Here is a 23,999-nt window from a genome sequence, read left to right on the forward strand (position 1 = left end):
GCAAGGAATAACATTTACTGTAGAGGGGAAGGGGCTCTGTCGTACGCACTTCAATATTACAGAGGAGGGAGAAAGACGAGACCCCAACAAGTCAAGCGGGGCAAGCGTCGGTGTGGGCATGAGCACGTAAGGCTGTATAAGAGAGGACACAGGTTTTTTCTTTTTATATTTACAACTTTCCTGGAAGTTTAAGCAGTTTCTTAGTAAAATGCTCTTTAAAAATATCTCTAGTGTACAGTAAATGAAAATGCCTTGGGTGTTCCTTGCCGGCTCTCACAAAAGGCTCGTTTTACTACCTGCCATTCACTTAGGCAGACCGTGAGTGACTCCGCACTCGACTCTGCTATCCACACTGCCTGGCTTATACTGAGTTACCATTCCATGGCCAGCAGACAAGAAATCCCTTTGGTTTGATTCAGTCAGTAGCCGGAACAAAAAATCTAAACGTTCTTGTAAGCAGCTGGGGTGTAGCCAGGACGGTAAGGGTAGTAATGTAACATTCTTTTATGCCAGTTCTATACAGGAAGTGCAAAATTGACGCTTCATTGTTTATTTCCTTTCTGCCCCCCACCCTGATCTCGGAGATGGTTGTACCCATATGAGCATTTCTGAGTACATGACCATAAGAGAGGAGCAGACTTCTTGTCTAGACAGGAACAGAAGGGGGTTAGCTGCAAAGATAGCGTAACTGTTGTGCAGTAAGAAGCTGCCCGGGTCTTCTTGGAGAATGCATAGAAGACTTAAAATCATGGAACATCTGTCCCCCAACCACCCTCCCCACCCTTCCCCCTAAACCCTACTCCCACCCCGTACCCTCCCTACCAATAGTGCTAACAAAAAGCTTAATCTTCCAGTTTTAAAGTGCAAATGATTTGGATATGACTGCTGCTGCAACAGGTCTGAGCAGAGAAAACGGAGTCGTCCTCTATGCGATGTTTTCCAGAATGTAAAAGATGAGCTCCATGACCACAGGGCCCTCGCTGAGCTGGCAGGCTCCTCCATGGATGACAGGCACCAAGGCACTGTCCAGGTCGTTCATGTACTGCGAGGGAAGGGGCTGGCCATTGCTCCCTGCTTGATAGCCAACCTACCAGGAGAGAAGGGACGACAGGTTACGGGACAGGGAAGATCTCTCCAGAGGGCTGAGCCAAGTCCTTTCCCATGGAGCTAGACACATGACAGTGCATACACATTCTTCCTCTGTTAACTGTGGGTTACCACTGGCACCTACTCTCGTGAGACCTTGACTTTGTTCCTGAATCCGCTAATGTCCCTTTCCGGGAATAGAAAGGATGAATCAGTTTAGCCTCTGGTTGTAAAAACTAAAGTGAGGAATACAACATTGCATTTTTCTTCAGTCCATGCAGTCACCAACACACCATTTTTTGAGCAACTGAGAACAGAAATTCAAAGATAAAGGGCCCTTTCCCTCAAGAGAGTCAAACTTAGCAGAAAAAGATTTGCTGTCCGATTGTTCCACATGAGGAAGCCTCTCTGTCCAGATAGGTTATCAACACATGTGAGACGGAAACATGATAGACACTTCACTGGTATTACATGGATAAATGTTTTTCTAAATTGCATTTAATTTTATGTGTATGGGTGTGTGCCATGATATGCATGAGGAAATCAAAGGACAGCCTCTCCTTCCTCTGAGTACGTGGGTTACAGGAATAGAACTCAGGCTGTCAAGCCTGGCAGTCGGGTGCCTTCACCCACTGAGCCTGATTTTTGTTATTGTTGGCTTGTTTGGTTTTATTTGTTGTTTTGAGATAGGGTCTTATATGATCAGACTGGTCTCAAACTTGCTATGCAGCCAAGGATGATCTTAAGTTTTTGATCCTCCAGTCTCCACCTCTGAGAGGCTAAGATACAAGTGTACGTCATTATGCTCGGCTTGCATGGTGCTGAAGATCAATCCCAGGGTTCTGTGCATGCTAGGCAGGCATCTGAGCTACATCCCCAGCCCCAGATAGACCTTTTTTCAGCACAGGACAAGACCTTGAGTGAAAATAAACACTGGCTGACGATGCCTAGTGAGGAAATAAAGCCAGACACAACTTTTCACCCTGCCCTGATAATCTATTTGATTAAATTCTGCACCAAAAAGCCAGGTTTTCCCCATGTAAGCACCCAGGATAGAAACTGCTTTGGGAATATCAATCTGAGCCCACACTCATTTCTTCTTTAAAAATAAACTTCTTTTATTTTTAAATGTATGTAACGGTTTTGTCTGCATGTATGGATGTGCAATATGTGTGCCTGGTGCCCAAGGAGGTCAGAAGAAGTCAAGTCAGACCCCCTAGAACTGGAGTTAAGGATGGCTATAAAGCACGATGTGGGTGCTGGGAACTGAACCACATTTCTCCAGCCCCCACTCCACTCATTTCTAATAACTAAACACTAAGGACTGAGGGTGGAAATGGTAGCTGGCAAATTTTAGGCACCCAATGCAGGCCCAATGGAACCTGCTGTGAAGAGCTCGGCCACAATAGAGAGATACTAGGACAAGGAGCGGGCTGGGAGGTGAGGACTGGATTGTTAATACAAAGAGCACATACAAACATCAAGCCAGGCATGGGGGCACACACATTTAGTCTCAACACTCAGGAGGCAGATAGGCAGATGGATCTGAACCTCTGAGTTCAAGGCCAACCAGGGCAACTAGTGAGACCCTGTCTCAAAAAATAAACAAACAAACAAAAAAAACAAGAAAAAGTAAACAATCAAAAGCAAGCAAAAAACTAAGTCCCAATGACGAGAAAATTGTTGAGGAAACAGTGCAAACCTAACCAACTAAATGAAAATATTGGCAGCAAGACAAATTTTACTAAGCAGTGGCAACTGCAGATGCCAAGGAACAGCTCGGTCCCGCTGACTAAGAAGACACGATGAGGGGCACCTAGAACCTGCCCCTCGGGCTGCAGAGCAGTATTCATGGGTGGGCATGGGGGTTTCACAGGGTGACACGCTTATCACAGGTGGCAGATCCCGGCCCTTCCTTCCATACCCTACAGTCCTTAGGATCCACATTGCAAATGGTTCTGACCAGAGAGCATATCTGTGCCTGGTGGGATGTGAGGTCATTTATCCTCTCGGGTAACTCAGGAAAACTCTCAGAGAAAAAGAAACAAGAACAAAACAACTCAAGGCCAGCTCCAAACGCTGCCCAAGATGCTTCTTACCTGATCTGAATCAAGGGTCACGCGCAGTCCCAGTTTTGTCATTCCATCCTCCTTTAGAAGCTTCAGGTGGGGGCAGAGGGCGAGGCAGAATGCCTTGGCAACATGCTCGGTCAGTCTGCTGTGGTCCGCAGGGTCGCTCAGGCAGTTATGCTGGTCATCATTTTCTAGGAAAAACACCTGTCCCCAAACAAAAGAGGCCTTCACCTTGTGTCCAGGATGTGGAACAAGCAGATTAGCCACTGTACTTGGGCACCCAGTTCTCTAAGATGTACAAGGTGACCTGATGGGAAGAGCACTGGAGAGATGGCTTGGCCAGGAAAGGCACAGGCTGCACAAGCCCGAGTTTACCCCTGGGAAGAACCTGCTCCTTCATGTGTGCTGTGGCAGGTGTGCCTTACATCATGCATACACAGGCACAATAAAATCTTTAGAAAAGTGCAGCACCCAAGACAATCCCTGCTTGCCAGTCTCTGCACCCACACTGGCAGTAGCTCTGCTCTCTGCAAACACAGACCATGGTCTAATAGCATTTTCTACTTAGAAACAAAAAGGCTCACATTTGGTACTGTACATTTATTTTTTTGAGACAGGGCTTCATGTAATCCAGGCTGGCCTCCAGTTTATCGTGTAGTCAAGGCTAACCCCAAGCTCCTGATTTTCCCACCACGTACCACCATGTGCAGATGGACTGTGTACTTCTGAAAGGCAATTTAACATGTGGACACTTTTCATAGGGAGCAATATGAGAGTCTAAAATAACACTCATTGTAGCCTGGGGATCTAGCTCTCCACAGATTATTCCAAGTGGGTAAAGGCAGAGGCCAGGGGCTGGGTGTAGTGGCACATGCCTTTAATCCAAGTCCTGGAGAGGCCTCAGATAGATCTCCATGAGTTCTAGGATGGCCAGAACTACATAGTTAAGACTCTATGTCAAAAGAAAAAAAAAAGACAAGCTGGGCATGGTGGCACATGCTTTATGGGGCAGAAGCGAGTGGATCTCTCTGAGTTCAAGGCCAGTTTGACCTACATAGTGAGTTACAGGATAGTCAGAGCTATGTAGAGACCCTGTATCACTCCCTGTTCCCCCACCCCAAAGACAACGATGATAACAGAGGCCAGGATCCAAGTCTTCTGGAGGCCAGAGCTTGTCCCCGTGTTCACACAAGCCTTACACTTTGCTGTAGACAGGCCAAGGCACAGAAAAGATGAAACTTGAGACCCAAGACCTCGTCACACAGAAGAAAGGTCAGGAGCAAGCCCTTTACTCAAAAGAATTCTAAAGAACTTCCTTCTCATTGGCCAGGCTAATTTCTTGTTGATTGTAGCATGCCTCCTGCCTTAGTTCTCCAAGTCACTGTGACCACAGGGCCGTACTGCCGGGCCAGCCTTTAAGGAACTTAAATTTCTGGGTTTGGGAGGGAGCTCTGTTGATGAAGTTCTTGCCTCATATGATGAAGGATGAAGTTTGATTCCTCAGAACCCACATAAAACTAGAAACCTTGGGTGTAGCATTGTGCTCTTGCAATCCCAGTACTAGGGGGTAGAGACAGGATCCTTGGGGCTCACTGTCTAGCCTAATTGGTGACCTCTAGGCCAATGAAAGACTGTTTCAGGTGGGCGGTGGTGGCGCACATCTTTAATCCCAGTCCTCGGGAGGCAGAGGCAGGTGGATCTCTGTGAGTTCAGGCTAGGCTGTTCTACAGAGCGAGTTCCAGGACAGACTCCAAAGCTACACAGAGAAACCCTGTCTTGAAAAACAAAACAAAAACAAAAAAAGACTATTTCAAAGGAGAGAGATGATGTTTTTGATGGTGACAGCTGAGGTTGCACATATATGTCCAGGTACACACGTGACATGGTGTGCCTGTGGAGCCACTCCTCTCCTTCCATCTTCTCATGTATTCTGGAAATCAAACTCAAGATTGCCAGGCTCTATGGCAAGGGCTTCCAACCACTGAGCCACCTCACCAGCTCACAGACTGAGTCCTGCTTCTCAAAGGCCCTGCTTTCCTCCTCCTTCCCTCCCTCCCTGTGCACAGAGCTCTGGATGACCTGGAACACTCTGTGTAGGGTCAGGCAGGCCTTAGACTGGCAGCAATCATGTTCTTGTCTCCTGAGTACTGGGATTACATTGTGTACCACTAGGCCGGCTTTCCAAAGATCCCATAATGCCTACTTTGTCTATGTGCATACATATGGCAACTGCCTGACTTCTCTGGATGACATAAAGGATAAACAACATAAAGACAAAATTTAAAAGACAAATAAAGAAAAATATACAATGCTTCCATATTGTTATACACAACTCTTATATGCTGGTCACAAAGGGGCTATGCTATACACAAGGGGGCTGGGCACACAGCTCAGTGGCAGAACACGTGCTTAGCACGTATGAGGCTCAACCTTCAAGACCCCCCCCACAAGCCCTGCTGAGACCATTTCGACTTGCTCATATGTGCTTGTGTTTAGGGCTGACCACTTGAGAATGGATCACTTGTAACGGGGCTCGTCCAAGAGAAGACTGATTCTTTCTCACCCGGCAGCCATTAATTGCCTATATAGCCCTGCATCTAGAGTGGAGACTTGTGAAATTCCCCAGTCCACTTCGTCATGTCAACTGAGGCTGTCACAGGCGACCATACTATAGCACTTTCCTGTCCCACACAGAGGACACTACCCTGTAACAGGCGTGCCAGTCACTGACTCCTGAGGTTTTCCCCAAGCCTTGTGGGTAGGGCTGTGTTTGGTAGGACTTTAAAGAAATTAACTGATGCAGGATGGTGGTAGCCCAGGCTGGCCTCAAGTTTGTGATCTCCCTGCCTCAGCCTCCCAAGGACTGGGATTGCAGGTGTGTGAGCACATCTGGATGGCCGATTAAGAGCTGGCTAGATCTGGCTTTGTACCAGAAACTTACCATTACTTGTTTGCTTTGTAATTCTGGCAAATCTTACTGTGAACTGTCTGTCCTTTGAAGACCATGTTTTAATGGTCTTTGGCTGCAGCATGGCATACTCAACGTTCTGAGGAACACAGCACAGAAGGTGTGCCCACTCAGAGACAGCCTTCTTGTCTTCCAAAGCAAACACACCTGGAAGTGAGTTCATCAGAGTGCTGCAGGCTGCACTTTGGACTTTCTTTCCCAGTGAGCTAAGACAGACCAGAGGGGATTAAATCTAGTAGATAAATGAAAAGCTTTGCTCAGGGACACTTCTTTTTTCTTTAAAAATGTTTACTTTTTAAAAAATGTGTATCTGTCACACAGGTGCCATGCAGAGTGTGAGGAGGTCAGGGGTCGTTTGTGGGAGCTGGCTCTTTCATTCCACTGCATAGGCCCCGAGGACGGAATCCAGACCTTCAGGCTTGGTGGCCAAAGCCTTTACTCACTGACCCATCTCACTGGCTCACCTTTTCCTTCCAAATCAGCCCAGAGTGGGGCTTTGGGCTTAGCACAAGGCTATGTTGACAGTAAGGCAAGTGCTCCAAGGTTTATTTCTTACCTCTGTCCATCTGATGACTTTTCCATTGGCTTTATACTCAGACCCATGGAATATCTTCACATTGGTTATGGATTCCATGGACTTCCCGTCTATAGGACTCACGGCACTGTGACAGAGGAAGGGGAAGGAGATAGGACATCACATTTCACTACCAAATCCCAAGTATGTCGTGCTGAAGACATCTGCAGCGCGCCATGACAAGACGCAGAGTGCGCATGTGAAGAAGGCTTACGCACTGGACCTACTCAAGCACACATACCGGAGGCAGACACTTGCAAGGAGCCATTTTTCAAAGCTGACCATAACAGAAGCAGGCTGTTTGCTCACACTGCTCTTTCCCACATCTCTTTAATAACTGCATGGCCACTCACCCAGCCTGGGTCCCCACTCCACCCTCGCTCTAACAACACTGCTCAGCTGCCTTTGGAAGGCAGTGCTGCAGGGGAGGAGAACCTGTCATCCCTGGGTGCTGTACTTCACGTACCAACCCCTGCTTGGAACTTGGAGAGTTTAATGACGTCTGTTATGAACTATTTAAACGACAGACACACACCTTTAATCCCAGCACTCGGGAGGTAGAGACGGGCGGATCTCTGAGTGGAGACCAGCCTGATCTACAGAGCTAGTTCTGGGACAGGCCCCACAGTTACAGAGAAACTCTGTCTCAAAAAAAACAAAACAAAACAAAACAAAAAACTATTTAAAGCTGGGGATTTGGCTCAGTGGTAAGAGAGCTTGCTCACAGGGCAGAAGACCCGAGTTCTCTCCCCACTAATAACACATAGACAAACAATAGCCCCAGTGCTGTGGAAAGCGACAGAGCATGGCTACCATCACGGATCCTCAAGCTCAGGCTCCGAAACACACATTTCCTTGGACAGTTATTTCTTCCTCAGAATATAGCAAGTAAATTAAATATGGAGATACACATTTACTCTAAAAAGAAAACAACGACTGCCAAGGATTCTAAACTCTTTTTTAACAATGTTCAAACCTGTTAATTTTCTTGGGTCATTTTAGTTTGCTTGAGACAGGGTCTCACGATGTAGTCTGGCTGGCCTGCCTCTGCCTTCTGAGGGCTGGGATTAAAGGTGTGCTCCATCATGCCTGGCTCTGTTCTTAGTTCTCTAGACATCAAAAGCTAAATCAGCAAGATGACTCAGCAGGGAAAGGCACTTGTGTGCAGGTCTAGCCACCTAGAGTTTAATCCCCAGAACCTACATAAAGGTGAAGGAAAGAATCAACTACATGTGTGCCAGGGCAAGGCCCTCTCTTCCCCCAAATATATCAATGTAAAAAGAGAAATCTAAGTTGGAGAATGGTAAATACTGCAAGCTTTGCTGTATATGAAGAGAGAACTGCTCAGCAGGGCTGGAATACAGACAGTGGCTGGAGAGGACGTTCTGAGACAGTGGGGATGCTCGCAGGGCATCGTGAGGAAGAGGGCAGGCTGAGAGCACGGCACGCAGAGGTCTTGGGAGGAGGCACAGCTGTGCTCAAGGGAGGAGGAGAGGCCGAGGAAGGAAGATTGCCTCGAGACATAGAGAATTCCAGGCCAGCTTGGGCTATAGAGTTCAGCCCTGGCTCAAAACAGCAAGAAATGTAGGCCCTTAAGAGTTGACAAGTGAGCCGGGCGGTGGTGGCGCACGCCTTTAATCCCAGCACTCGGGAGGCAGAGGCAGGCGGATCTCTGAGTTCGAGGCCAGCCTGGTCTACAAGAGCTAGTTCCGGGACAGGAACCAAAGAGAAACCCTGTCTCAAAAAACAAAAAAAAAAAAAAAAAGAGAAGATATGACAAGTGGTGTTAAATTCCATCTTGAAAGACACTAGAAGCCATGGGTGGTCTGACAGAAGAGTGACATGCCCCTGGCAGCTGTGTTAGAGACTAGAGACAGATCAGAGAGAAGGACTTCAATGAGAGACACGCAGGCAGTGCAGCTGTGCAGACTGAGGGGTTTAAACTGGGGAAGCTGCTTCCTGTACTAGGATGGTGGCAATGGACGGTAAGAGCCACTGTGATGGACACATTCTGAAACACAGCAAGCCGGATTTACTGTTGGGATAATCGTGGGGTAGAGCAGAAAGAGAAGTGTCAAAAGTGAATCCAAGAACCCAAGGTTTTAGTGTGCAGCATTAATAGAGAGTTGCCATTAGGCAGGGAAGAGTTTGGCTTTGAAGCCCAGGAGGACTGTTTTAAATCAGTCTTGCCATGTCTTAGCTTTATGGTGCTGACGAGTCATCAGCCTTTAGGTACTTGCTTATTCAAATGAGGACACCTGTCCTATCAATGGTAGTTAACAGTGCAGATGCTTCATACCCCAAAGGCGTGCAACTTTAGGAGACCTGTGTTTGCTTCACTGCCTTATCTCTCCCTCAATACAGACAGCAAATCCTTCAGAGATCAAGGAAGGGGCTGGAGAGGTTGCCCAGTGGATAAGAGCACACACTGCTTGCCGAGGAACCAGGTTTGGCTCCCACTAGGTAGGATAGATGGCTCCCAGTCACCTGTAATTCCAGATCAAGGGGAATTTGAGGCCTCTGTGTCCAAGGGCACCCACAGTTATATATACAGGCATATACACAGACAATTAAATTTAAAAAAATGTTTAAAAAAACATTTTTTTAAAAAAAGAAATCAAGCTATAAACAGAAATGAAGAATTCTGCATTACCATCCCTGAATTCAAACTCTATTACAGAGCTACAGTGATGAAAACAGAGTGGTACTGGCATAAAAACAGAGAAGTCGACCAATGGAATCGTATAGAAGACCCAGATTTTAACCCACAAACCTATGAACACCTCATTTTCGATAAAGGAGCTAAAAGTATACAATGGAAGAAAGAAAGCATCTTCAACAAATGGTGCTGGCATAACTGGATGTCAACCTGTAGAAGAATGAAAATAGACCCATATCTATCACCATGCACAAAACTCAAGTCCAAATGGATTAAAGACCTCAATATCAGTCCGAACACACTGAACCTGATAGAAGAGAAAGTGGGAAGTACCCTACAACAGATGGGCACAGGTGATCGCTTCTTAGGTATAACCCCAGAAGCACAGACATTAAGGGCAACATTGAATAAATGGGACCTCCTGAGACTGAGAAGCTTCTGTAAAGCAAAGGACACTGTCACTAAGACAAAAAGTCAACCTACTGACTGGGAGAAGATCTTCACCAACCCTGCAACAGACAAAGGTCTGATCTCCAAAATATATAGAGAACTCAGGAAACTAGACTTTAAAATGCTAATTACACATTCCTTTTTTGAGACAGGCTTCTAGTGGGTCTGAAACGCAGTGTGCACAGCAGACGAAGCCTGAGCTGCCCTGACTGCTCTGAGGCCCACTCACCCTTTGTTAACCTTCTTGTCGTCATCCACCCACTGGATATGGATCTGCTCCTGGGGCTCCTCTGCATCCGCCTTCCCACAGGTGATGGTGAAGTCTTTCATCTCCCGAAGCGCCTGCCTCAAGGAATCCATGTTCTCAGCAGTGATCTGGACCATAACGCCATCTAAGAAAGTCAGCATGAAGATGGACAGATGGACACAGTGCAGAGCCAGGGAGGGGGATGGCTGAGACACAGAGCCTAGTGTCTGGCAGATCCTCTGATACTAAACAGAAGCTTTACAAAGCCAACAGACACAAAGACGTTTTCTTTCTGAGCTAAAACCCTTATTAAAAAAGCTGTGAGAGCCAACATGGACACGTCCTTGGCTTTAACAGGGCACATTCCTTTCAGATCCCGTGTAGTGTTTCTTCTGAGAAGGCTCCGAGGGAAACTTGCTGCTCTTCAGGCTCACAGAGCACTTGACTCCCCTTTGCCCTCTTACAGTGTGTGGCCTTCTCTATCTCTTAACTTCTACCATGACTGCCTAGTATATGAATAGGCTCCCTGTAAGTATTTGTTTTAAAAATTACTAAACAGCAACAACAATAAAACAAAACAAAGTTTGACTAGGTGTGGTGGTACAGACCTTTAATATCAGTACTTGGGCAGTAGAGACAGAAGGATCTAGTTTGAAGCTTGCCTGGTCTACATACATAGAGAGTTCCAGGATAGCCAGGGTTACATAATGAGACCCTGTCTCAAAACAAAACAACAACAAAAAACAAAAATAAAAACTACTATTTGAATATAAATAGCCCCATCTGCCTTTAATCCCAGCACTTGAGAGGCAGAGGCAGGCAGAGCTCTGAGTTTGAGGCCAGCCTGATCTTCATGTTGAGTTCTAGGACAGCCAAGGCTATACAAAGAATCCCTGTATCAAAACAAAACACAATGAAACAAAAAGGAAAAAATTTAAAAAATGGCCCCATTTCCTCATGTATTTGTATGCTCAATCCTCCAATGATGAACTGTCTAGGATTGGAGGAAGTGTGTCACCAAGAGAGGACTTGGAGGTTTCAAAAGCCCAGGCCAGGCCCAGTGTCTGTCTGTCTGCCTGAGACAGGTAGCTCTCAGCTATTGCCCCAGTGCCCACCTGCATGCCACCATGCTCCATACCATGATAATGGACCCAACCTCGGAAACCGTAAGCAAGCCTCCCTAACTAAATGCTTTCTTTCAGAAGAATTGCCTTAGATATGGTGTCTCTTCATAGCAATGGAACTGTGATTACTGCATACAGAATTACAGTAGTAGGTTTAGACTAAAAATGAGTTTTAGATGGGATACATGACCAACAGATGGTTAGCTATTTTTCACACTATCTGAGTTTTCTATTTTGACCTATCTGAGTCAAAAAATATAATTTTGAGAGTAAAACGTCACATGTTGAACAGTTTTCTGATTTGTTGCCATATACACGTAATCTTGTCATAAAATAATTTCTTTAATATAATATTTAATTATACTATATTAGATACACTATATATTTAATTTTAATCATAAAATAACTTCATTAACATAATTCTTCTAAAATTTACTTATCTGTTTTCTGTGGGGGGAGTCAGAGAACAACTTTCAGGGGTCAGTTTTCTCCTTTCATCACACGGGTTCTAGGGATCTCATGTTATTAGACTTGATAATATATACTTTTACCTACTGCGGCTCCAACACAGGCCAGCCTAAGCTACATAAGACCCTGTCTCAAAACACTGAAGTTGGGGGAGGATTCTGGGTAGTTGGAATGGATATGTTCAGGATACACTGTATGGAATTAACCATTATATTTTAAAAATACTTTAAAAAGAGTATTATTAATTATATTTATTTGAGGGTGTGTGTTAATGACAGTGTACATGAAGTCAGAGGACAACTTGCAGGATCAGTTCTCTTTCCTTCCACCATGCAGATCCCAGGGATGGAACCCAGGTCATCGGGCTTGGTGACATGTGCCTTTATTCACTGAGCCAACTCACAGGACCAGGAATGTTTTCCTGTGAAAATGAACCAGCTTAGCATGGTAGCTCACTCCTGTGATCCCAGCACTCGGGAGGCTACCGACTAAGGGACGCAAGTTCAATTCTAACTGTGCTACTTGGCAAGTTCCAGGCCTGCCTGAACTACATAGTATGACCTCATCCATAACAGGCCAGGTGGTGGCGCGCGCCTTTAATCCCAGAACTCGGGAGGCAGAGGCAGGCGGATCTCTGTGAGTTCGAGACCAGCCTGGTCTACAGAGCTAGTTCCAGGACAGGCTCCAAAGCCACAGAGAAACCCTGTCTCGGAAAAAAAAAAGATATTAACAGTACCGGGAAATGGCACAGTGGTTAAGCACACTTACTGCTCTTTCAGAGGACCCAGGTTCAATTTCCACAAAGTGGCTCATAACTGTCTGAAACTCTGGCTCCAAGAAATCTATCACTCTGTTCTGACCTCTTCCGACCCCAGGCATGCATGTGGTATATATACACACATGCAGGCAAAGCACTCACACATGTAAAACAAACTAAATAAATCCTAATAATAAAAATAATAACTACTAAAAGACTTCCCCTGAGCTGGAGCCCTACAATGCCTCACAGCAAGCAAAGCTGTGTCTTACCCAGGCTGCTTGAAAGGAACAGTTTGACTGGACAGCTTGTCTCATAGACTGCTTTCCCAGTGTGCATGATGCCTTGGATTTGATCCCAAGAAATTCCTGTACCAGGGATGGTGGTGTAAGTACTTGCACTCCTACATTCGGGAAGGCAGAGGAAGGGAAACCATAGGTCCAGGTCATCCGTGGCTACACAATGGATTCAAGGCCACCTGGAGGCGCCAGGACCCTGTCCTTTCTTCTCATTTAGTTGTTTAGTTTTTCCATTGTTATGTTATAGTCATTGACTAAGTACTTTTTTCGTTGTTATTGTTGTTTCTTTTTCAAGACAGGATTTCTTTAGTAAAAGCCCTGGCTGTCCTGGAACTCACTTTGTAGACCAGGCTGGCCTCGAACTCACAGAGATCTGCCTGCCTCTGCCTCCTAAGTGCTGGGATTAAAGGCATGGGCTTCCACTGCCCAGCAGCTAAGTAAAATTTTTTAAAATGTGCTGTAAACTTATTTTTCTCAAGATTTATAGTTTCTTAGAGCAGGAATGTTTACTACATTTAAAGTTAGTAAAAATTTATTTTTACTGTAACACACAATCCAGTAAGAATCTATTTTGCACTTACTATATTATTAAAATGTAACTCAACAGCATCATCACTGTTATGGTTTCGTCTCTTTAAGAGACAAGCCCACTCCTGGCGACCCCTGCCCCCCTCTTGTCATCTTGACTCTCACTGTCCCCTCTTGGCACACGTGAGTTCCTTCTCTCCCATTCTCTTTCTCTGTCTCTCTCCTCTTCTCTTTCTTCATCTCTCCTCTAAGTAATAAATATCTAATTCTATTCTGTACAATGTGTATGTCTATGTGCCTTCTACCCACCGCCTGCTCACACTCCCTGGGGGACCAGCCTGCCCACCATGCATCAGCCCTCCCGGGACCCTCTCCGAGTTGCTCAGGATGGCAGCCGTCTCTGCCTGGTACTGGCTGCTCTGTGGGCCTGCCTGCCTACTGCCACAGGGGATCTTGCAGCATTTTTAACAATCACTGTTGAACTGGTTTTGATCTGTTTAGAACTGTTATTTAGAACAGGACTTTGCCAGTAATTGGATTTTTTTGAGTTCAAGGCTATGATGTAATCATAGCAAGTTCCAGGCTAGCCAAAGCTACATAGTGAGACCTTGTCTCAGAAAATCAAACCAAACCAAACACAAAACTATAGCAATATAATTCAACTGCACTCTTAGGTGTAAACAAATCCCAGCTCATGGCCACATACATTCAATTATAATATAAAGACACAAAACTTGCTGTTACTACTTCATCAGGAATTGGAGTCTTCTCTTTGCCCCACCAGCACTACAGCGCTGGGAAGGTACACTAGAAGAGCCTCCCGCTGGGGCACAAAAGGCAATACAGTCTCTACTTTGTTGCTGGGACACTTGTGTTTAGAACCCTCTGGTGAACACTACTGGTCTCCAAATCAACCCAGGATCTAGACAGATATGTGAAAAAAATCTTCAGGGAATTCTGTTTTATTGCTAGAAAATAACTCTGTGCCTTTAAGTCGTCCCAGCTGAGACCACCAAATGTCCTGGAGCAGAGTGGAACTCTCCCTCTCGGGACTATCCTATCACAGTTCTTCAGCTAGAGGAGTTGGCAAGCACGATAGAAACTGCTTTACACCATCAAATCTGGAGAGATTTGTAATGCAACAAGAATAACTAGACCAGAGCCGGGCAGTGGTGGCGCACACATTTAATCCCAGCACTCGGGAGGCAGAGGCTCTGCGAGTTCAAGACCAGCCTAGTCTACAAGAGCTAGTTCCAGGACAGGCTCCAAAACCACAGAGAAACCCTGTCTCGAAAAAACCAAAAAAAAAAAAAAAAAAAAAAAAAGAATAACTAGACCAAAATACAGTAGGGAACAACAACGACAAAAAGAAAATAAACAGCAGGCTGGCCTGCCTTCCGAAGGTGTTAATCAGCCTTTATCAGGGTGAGCCATGGCTAATCACAGCACACCTCACTCTGCACGTCAACGACAGTGGCAGTATTTCTATGGGGAGGAGGGAGGGACATCACCTACACTCTTGTAGATCTCCAATATGGTATCTGTCCCTATATTACAACCCCTCAGGCACCCTATATCAAAATGAACGGCCATCTCTGACATTTCACCAGTGTCTGTGGTACCTGTACTTATCCCCTTCTTTGGAGAACTAGGCAACTGCATGCCAGGCTTTTGTAATATTAGTTAGACTGGTCTGGAATTCCTGAGTTTTAGCCAGTTCCAGTTACTTCCTGCCTTAGCCTCCTGAGTAGCTAGCGGGTAGTCAAAAAACAACAACTACAGGTTACAGATTGTGGTCTGAATGAAAATGGTCCCCACAGATTCACAGGTGTAGTCGTGTTGGAGGAAGTGTGTCACTGGGGGGTGGACTTTGAGGTGTTCGAAGTTAAACAAGGTCTAGTAGCTCACTGTCTCTTCCTGGTGCCTGCAGATCCAGATGTAGAACTCTCAGCTACCTCTCCAGCACCATGTCTGCCTGCACACCACCATGCTTCCCACCTCTGAACTAGCCAATTAAAAGTTTCTTTCGTAAGCGTTGCTGTGGTCATGGTGTTTCTTCACAGCTATAAAACCCTAAGACAGACATCTACAGCTCAGGGTCAAGCCCCCCCTCTACTGTTTCATCTAGGATGAACGTGCATGCCTGCCTCCGTGTCCCTGTACATCTGGTCTGTGCAGCAGGTTTAGAGCTTACTTTTCAGCTGTACAATCAGGAAAGAACTGAGGCACAGGGAATAAACAATCATCCTTTACCTTCCACAATACTGGACTTGGCAAGGTATCCTGAAGAGGACTTCAGAGCGCCACTGAACACAAAGAAACTGGCACCAGTCACTATAACAGACACAGAAATAGATTAGTGAAGACAGATCACTGAGATGAGCATTGGGAACAATAATGAGGGGAATTCCAGATATCAGCACACAAAAAACAAAACACCACCACGTGCACTAACCAGTTAGTTCAAATGTTTACCATATGCTTGTGAGAGAATTTAAGATACAATCAACCCTGCATTCTGCTGTACTCTTCCTCAAACAAGAATCAAACCACCTGGCTGGTCTGATGTTTTTATTTGCTTTTTGGAGACAGGGTCTCATTATGTAGACCAAGCTAGCCTTGAACTCACAAGAAACGACATCCTCTGTCTCCCAAATGCTGGGATTAAAGGTGTGTACCCCTCCCAAGTAGTTATTTTTTAAAATATTTATTTATTTATTTATTTATCATGTATACCATGTCTGTGTGTATGCCTGCAGGCCAAAAGAGGGCACCAGACCTCATTACAGATGGTTGTGAGCCACCATGTGGTTGCTGGGAATTGAGCTCAGTACCTTTGGAAGAACAGGCAGTGCTCTTAACCACTGAGCCATCTCTCCAGCCCCAAAGTAGAGTTATTTTTTTAAATTATTTATTATGTATACAATATTCTGTCTACATGTATGCCTGCAGGCCAGAAGAGGGCACTAGACCTCATTACAGATGGTTGTGAGCCACCATATGGTTGCTGGGAATTGAACTCAGGACCTTTGGAAGAGCAGGCAATGCTCTTAACCGCTGAGCCATCTCTCCAGCCCTAGAATTATTTTTAAAAGTCTATTTAGAATGAATATTTAGGGTTGGGAGATATCTCCGTTGGTACACTACCTGCTATATAACCATGGCAACCAGAGTTTGGCTCTTCAGCACCCATGAAAATTTGAGGTATAACAGTGTCCATCTGTAATTCCAGATAGCAGGTGGGGACAAGCAGCTCCCTGAGCTCACTGGCCAGCCATCCAAGCCAGTGAACTCCAGGTTCAGTGAGACATCCTCTTTCAAAACAAGTCAGGGGTTGGGACAGGGGCTGGCTAGATGATTCAGTAAGTAAAACCCTTGCCACCAATCGGGTGACTTGATTTCTATCCCTGGGACCCATGTGTCAGAAGAAGAAAACCTATTTTCTCAAATTGTTGTCTGACCTAAACACAAACACAATAAATAAATGTTAGAGAAACAACACAACAATAAAACAAAACAGTGAGCAAGTAATTAAAGAAGATACCTGAAGCTGACTTCTGATTCCCACATAGAGAAGTGCCAAGTAAGTGCATATACATCTACATGCACGTGAGACATCCACATGCACACACCTATGCACACACTCATGCACGCACACACGCATACATGCATATCACACTACACTACCACCATCTCTCCAGAAAGGAAAGGATATGCACTTACAACTTATATCAGTTGCTCTGATTTTCCTACACTTTTGTTTGTGATAGGGTTTCTCTGTGTTGTCCCTACCTGTCCTGGAACTCACTATGTAGACCAGGCTGTCCTGGAACTCACAATGTAGACCAGGTTGGCCTTGAACTTGAAGATCCACCTGTCTGCCTCCAGAATGCTGGGATTAAAGTCATTTGCCACCACCACCCAGCTATTTTCCTACATCTAAAACTGGACTGGACTAATCCAATTTCTTACTGATTGTTTTTATAATACATCTAACAGGCAGCAATCCAGCCCTTGTCAGACACAAGGAGACACAAGGCAAGCATCCTATCTCTGAACAACTCTCAGAATTACAGAGCATGACTCAAATTGAGCCAAATATGGCTCCCTGTAACACCTGCCCACTGGAGCTGGCTCTGCACGTCGTCATCACCACCCCCATCATCATGGCTTCCAAGGACCCATGTGTGTTAGATAACCACTTTACCATTAAGTTTCCCTAGCTACCTTTTAACTTAATGGTTCCAGTTTGGTAGCTATTAGAGAATAAACTGAACCTTTATTTTCATATTTAAAAAAAGCTAATTTTTATTCTTCTTCTAAAGTATGTTTCCAGGATAAGCATGTATATTTTATTGAAATAGTCTTCCTTTCACCTATGTCCTGACTTCTCAGAGGTCTCAAATTATCTTCTAGATGTCACCGACTTTTATCAGAATCTTTCATCAATGATATCCAGAACATTTTTCAGTATTCTAGACATATCTAACTAATTAGATATAACTGACTAATAGGGAACACTGTGGATTTACCACCCTGCTTAATTTTGGATTTTTTAAAAATATTTATTTATTATGTATACTACATTCTGCCTCCATACATGCCTGAAGGCCAGAAGGGGGCACCAGATCTCATTACAGATGGTTGTGAGCCACCACGTGGTTGCTGGGAATTGAACTCAGGAACTCTAGAAGAGCAGTCAGTGCTCTTAACCACTGAGTCGAATCTCCAGCCCTATTTTGGATTTTGTATTTGAAAACACACATACTAAATATTTTTCTGCTCCCACTAACCAATTGACTTTAATTATATATAAATTGAAGACAATGACCAGGACTATTGCAGACTAGGGAATGCTTCACCAAACACACAAAAGGAACAGTTTCAGGAGGACCTGGAGGGAAATAAGGTTTGTGGCAGAATGGATCTGGGAAGAGCTACACATCACCCTTCTCTCCATCCACTGTCAAAAGCCGGAAGGTACCATGTTGGGTGGCTGGAACTTATTAATACAACTTTCCAAGATTTAATACTTGAGTGAATGTTTTATTTAATTACTTATTTTTGTTTTGTGTTTTTGAGACAGCACCATGCCTGACTATGTAGACATTTCAAGCCACAGAACCTAAGGAACACTTTGGACACTGCCACCTGAACAAGGTTTCTTGAATTTGAACGTATTCTAGAACCATTTGGGCATCTTTAAGACCCACCTATAAGCAGTCTTCCTTTGCAAGTGGTGAGACCATACCCCAGGCTGCACTACACCGAAGGTCTTCCCTGAGCTGCAAATGCTACTGGCATACTCTCAGTACACAGCCTAGTCTCACCTTCAGATACCAAAGCTGGCCTCTCAATATCTTAAAATAGTTCTTTTAAAAAATATTTATTATTTAAATTCTCTCTCTCTCTCTCTCTCTCTCTCTCTCTCTCACTCTCTCTCTCTCTCTCTCTGTGTGTGTGTGTGTGTGTGTGTGTGCGTGTGCGTGTTGTGTGTACTTGAGAGCATGCAGGTACATATATAAGCTAGAGACACTGGATTCTGGTGGAGCTGGAGTTACGGGTGGCTCAAGCTTGCTCTGTCTGAGTACAGGGAACTACTAAGGTATTATGAAGAAGCTCTAGGGAACCAGGCATAGGTGGTGCACACCTTTAATCCCAGAATGCAGGGGCAGGCAGATTTCTGAGCCTGAGGCCAGTCTGGTCTACAGAGTGAGTTCCAGAACAGTCAGAGCTACACAGAGAAACCCATCTCAAAAAACAGAAAGAGGGGGTGGGGTAGGGAGGGAGGGATGAAGAAAGGGAGGGAGGGAGGAAGAAAAGGAGGAGAGAGAAAAAGGGGAAGCGAAGGAAAAGAGCTGTATGGGTTCTTAACTGCTGAGCCATCTCTCCAGCCAAAGATAGTTCTTTTAAAACAATTCCTGTTACTCGAGTAGGGAAAGCAATCCTGAAAATATACTTGAAAAGATTATGGTGTGGTCACGTATCTACTGGAAAGTAAGTGGCAGGAGCCTGAGATATCCAATCATTCAACAGAACAACCTTCCACTATAAAAAAATTTTCACTGTGCCAGGTGTGGTGGCCAGAGACTTCAATCCCGCACTCAGGAGGCAGAGACAGGAGGATTTCTGAGTTCAAGGCCAGCCTGGTCCACAAGATGATTTCCAGGCCAGCTAGGAATACATGGTAAGACCCCATCTTAAACAATAGTAATTAAATTAAAATAGGGGTGGGAGACATTACTCAATGGTTAAGAGCATTAGCTGCTCTTCCAAAGGGCCCACATGGTGGCTTGCTACTGACTGTAATTCTAGGCCCAGGACAGCCAATGTGGTTTTCTGGACTTTGCCAGAACCAGACATACATGTGATGCGCAGACATACATGTAGGCAAAACATACATACCTGTATAAATAGAATAAAAATAAATAAATGAAAGCAAACCCCCTCCAGTAGTGCAGCTGCTTACCTTTCCGGGGCTGATTGTGAATACTGATGGCCTGGGTCTGATAGTTTCCATCGTCATTCTGTACACACACAAGATGAGAATCTGCCTTTTCATTGAAGCAGGCCCCTCCTGCCAGGACATGCTCATTCGACTTGTTTATGGCTTTCATCATCTATAATCAAAGAACAGGGTTAACCTTATCCTGTAAGAATGAGCAGTTTTTCTTCCTAACATGGTAGGACACCACCTTCTCAAAGACAAAAAGTCGAAGTTCCTGTGTGACTCCGCTATACACCCTGCGCACATTTTGTACTCAGAGCTTTGTCTTTCCCTTTTTTTGTTGTTCTTTGAGACAGGGTCGCACTACGTTGGCGGCCTGAACTCCCACATAAACTAGGCTGACCTTGAACTCAGAATCCTTTGCCTCCAGACTGCTGGGATTAAAGGTGTGCTCCACCATGCCCAACTTTTTGGTCTTTTCCTAGTTGCACTGAATTCAATTAACGCAAACTAGTTCAGTCAGATGTAGTAGTTTCTGCTCCTCCCTGCATTCTGAGGACACACTCTGAGAGTCCAACTCTAAAAAATGCCTGGCCAGCATGGCAGTGTGGCGTTCACCCTTAAACCCCAGCACTTGGGAGGCAGAGCCACACAAGTCTCTACCGCTGAGCTTCATCTCCTAGCCCTTTGTTTAAAAAAATCTGGGGGTGGGGAGGGGGAATATCTATTTGGGAGTAGAACTCAAAGTTATATGGTAATTCTGTTTAATGTTTTGGAAACACACTCTACTGGAGCTTGTTTTCTTCTTGGCAAAAATGGCCTTTGGGCAAAGAAGCGCCCGTGCCTCGACCACTGACAAAATGCACTGCGTCTGGACTGGACAAGCAGGACACAAGGAATAAAAAAACTGTCAAACCTTTCCAAGACAGGATAAGATGGTTTTGAAAATTTTTCTGCCTCTGAAAATGGTCCGTCAGTTACTCTAGGCCTTAGCCAAAGTTAATTGCTCCAACATTGCAAATGAGACTTTGGGGGACTGCCCAGGTAACCAGTTGTCTCTGTCATCTACGCACATTTTGGAAGCTGCTTGATTGCACTTCCTGCCTACTCAAGTAATATTATGTCCCTTCTCAGGTTTTCAACAGGGTTACTTTCCTCTTTCAACTTAGCCAAGCCATTTCTAATACAAGACTTAGACACTTTAGGATAGAATAATTATTGAAACATTTAGCATATGTTTCTTGCTTAATATTGTTTATGCTGGTTGTAATTCTAATTTTTTATACTTGATATCTGTTCTTATTCTATATAGTTTTATATCAGGTTTGGAACTCTCTTATTTAGACAAAAGGGGGAGGTGATGGGGAACCTCCTTCAGCCAATGGCCTTTGAGAGGCTGGATCAGGTTGAGCTTGGCCTAGGGTACCAAAAAGTTGTGCGCTCATGTGCCCACATTCTCTCTCTCCTCTCTCGCCTGGATGCTGAATTCGGTTCCTATTTCCCATCTGTGCAGAGGACTATGATCTGTGAGTCCCCCTTAAATAAAGAACCCCTTATTATACTTAATTCTGAATTGGTGTGGGATTAATTTATTCGTGTTCTCCTACATCTGCCAAATTTTTTCATGGTGGATGAACTATTCTACTTCTGTGTACATGTGTGAATGTGAGTATACATCTGTGTATGTGTCTGTGTGTATGTATGTGTTTTTTCCTTCCCTATCATTAGATAGTACCTGTAGGCAGAGACTGTTTGTTCATTTCCTGGCTGCCCAGACCAGAAACAATTACACAGAAACTGTATTAATTAAGACACTGCTTGGCCTATTAGCTCATGCATATTTCTAGCTAGCTCTTATATTTTAAATTAACCCATCTCTATTAATCTGTGTATCACCATGAGGATGTGGCCCACTGGCAAGATTCCAGTAATCTCTGGCAGGCATGGGCTTCAGCGGGCATCTTTCTCCTTTGACAGCTACATGGCTTCTCCCTGATTCTGCCACGTCTCTTGCTATATCTCTTCCAGCCTGACTATATTCTGCCCTTCTATAGGCTGAAGCAGATACTTTTATTAACCAATGGTTGCAAAACATTCACAGCATATAGACAGGAATCCCACATCAATTACTTATACAGTCTGTGGTGTTTGAATAAGAATGGTCCCTATAGGCTCATATACTTAAATGCTTTGTCACCAGGGAGTGGAACTATTGGAAAGGATTAGGAGTTTTAGAAGGTATGGCTTTTTTGGAGGAAGTATGTTCCAGTGTCTGCCTGCATGCCATAAAACTCTCCACCATGATGATAATGAACCAAACCTTGGAAACTCTAAGCAAGCCAACAATTAAATGCTTTCTTTTATAAGAGTTGCCTTGAGATCTGGTGCTCTCTTCTGGCCTGCAGATGTTCACACAGACAGAATATTGTATACATAATAAATAAATAAATATTAAAAAAAAAGGGCTGGTGAGATGGCTCAGTGGTTAAGAGCACTGACTGCTCTTCCAGAGGACCCGGGTTCAATTCCCAGCACCCACATAGCAGCTCGCAGCTGTCTGTAACTCCAGTTCCAGAAGAATCTGACATCGTTATACCAATGCACATGAAATAAAGTTAAATAAAGTTTAAAAAAGAAAAAAAAGAGTTGCCTTGAGGGGCTGGGTGGTGGTGGTGCACGCCTTTAATCCCAGCACTCGGGAGGCAGAGGCAGGTGGATCTCTGTGAGTTCGAGACCAGCCTGGTCTACAAGAGCTAGTTCCAGGACAGGCTCCAAAACCACAGAGAAACCCTGTCTCGAAAAACCAAAAAAAAAAAAAAAAAAAAAAAAAAAAAGAGTTGCCTTGGTCATGGTGTCTCCTCACAGCAACAGAACAGTGACCAAGACAAAATCCTTTGCTAGGGGGCTGGAGAGATGGCTCAGAGGGTAAGAGCACTGGCTGCTCTTCCGGAGGTCCCAAGTTCAATTCCCAGCAACCACATGGTGGCTCACAACCATCTATAATGAGACCTGGTGCCTTCCTTGCCAGCATTGTATGCTTAATAAATAAATAAATCTAAAAAAAAATCCTTTGCTAGTTTTATAATTGTATTGTTTATCTTTTGTTGTTGTTATATGCCTGCTTTCTTCCTTTTATGAGATATAGTCTCATGTAGTTCAGGCTGGCTTCCAGCTCGATACATAACCATGCAGTGGAGAACAGTTTTGCTCTTCTAGCCCTCTAATCTCTATCCCTTGGTGCTGGGATTACAGTGGGTAACCTTATGGTTTTCTTGTTTTGGCTCCACGTAAGCAAAATTCCCTTGTTTTTAACATCCTTAGTAACACACACATTGGCTTTATTAGTTGTACTCAAGTTCCTTCTCTCCCAGTCACTGGGCTTGGGTGACTAAATCTCAGAGGGGCTTCTTCCACTCCCACATTCTTTCTGTCCTGTCAGCAGAGAGGTCTAAGATATGCGAGATGTGTAAGTGAATGAGTCCGTGGGTCACACAACAGACAAAAGAGAACGAAGGAAACGTAAGGGCTTACTGGTGTGGACTGCACGCCCACCACTGCTGCTTGACAAAGTTCCAGCATCCAACACTTCACCCCCTTTTTACCTTTGTTCTGAATGATTCTCACGTGTGCTGTGGGCTTTCTTTATCCCTCTTCCTTTGGGTATTTTATGTGGGCATTTGTGAAGGATGACAATGTATCCAATGGCAGTCTCTTTAAACAATGTAATTCTTTGGAAAGGATCCCTACCACTATGGAACTATATTGCATAATAAGTCTGCCTACTCCCCACACAGGACTCCCCACTGTGCCCCCTTCTCATTACACCAAGAATGGAGAAGTTAAAGATTTACTAACTGGGCATCCCCGGTACCAGGCATGAAAAACACACAATTGAGAGAAATAATGGGGCCAGAGCCTGAGGACATCTAGGGCAAGAGTTCAGTTAATAAGAATAGAAAAGGATTAGTGGCTTACTGGATGAATGGCGAGATCCGGTCCACCCCCTAGGGAGCAGATCTTTAAGAAGTTAGACTGCCTTGATCCCCCTCTGCTGTATACAGGAGCATACCCAGAAGAAATCAGAATGGTACAGTATAATGAAAGGAGTAAGGTGTGAGCATCTTCCCTTTGGAGAGCGTATTATGGAGAACAAGTCTATATTATAAAACTAAGGCACATAGGAATGCAATTAGGAAACAGTTCAATGGTTGTTGTGCTACACGGCAACCACTACTCCATGGCCCCTGAAGAATGAAAACTGCTCTTAGGGGTTTGCTTCTCAGGACTCACATTGACACCTCCTGACCACAAAGGCTGCG

The 23,999-nt window shown here is 44.7% G+C and overlaps 1 protein-coding gene across 9 annotated transcripts in view; it reads right to left on the reverse strand.

Annotated features, from left to right (window-relative positions):
• Positions 1-137: 137 nt before the first annotated feature.
• Zfyve9 (zinc finger FYVE-type containing 9) overlaps positions 138-23,999 on the reverse strand; it is a 134,533-nt gene continuing 110,671 nt past the window's right edge. For all 9 annotated transcript variants that reach the window (XM_075946849.1, XM_075946845.1, XM_075946851.1 and 6 more), the window contains 6 exons: positions 19,702-19,852; positions 15,486-15,566; positions 10,039-10,201; positions 6,683-6,788; positions 3,186-3,362; positions 138-1,087 (listed from right to left, as the gene is read on the reverse strand). In XM_075946849.1, the coding sequence (XP_075802964.1) occupies positions 926-1,087; positions 3,186-3,362; positions 6,683-6,788; positions 10,039-10,201; positions 15,486-15,566; positions 19,702-19,852 (840 nt within the window). In that variant the 3' untranslated portion in view covers positions 138-925. The remainder of the gene's footprint in view (positions 1,088-3,185; positions 3,363-6,682; positions 6,789-10,038; positions 10,202-15,485; positions 15,567-19,701; positions 19,853-23,999) is intronic.

This window comes from Microtus pennsylvanicus, chromosome 13 (assembly GCF_037038515.1).
Source record: "Microtus pennsylvanicus isolate mMicPen1 chromosome 13, mMicPen1.hap1, whole genome shotgun sequence".
NCBI classification, from domain to species: Eukaryota; Metazoa; Chordata; class Mammalia; order Rodentia; family Cricetidae; genus Microtus; species Microtus pennsylvanicus.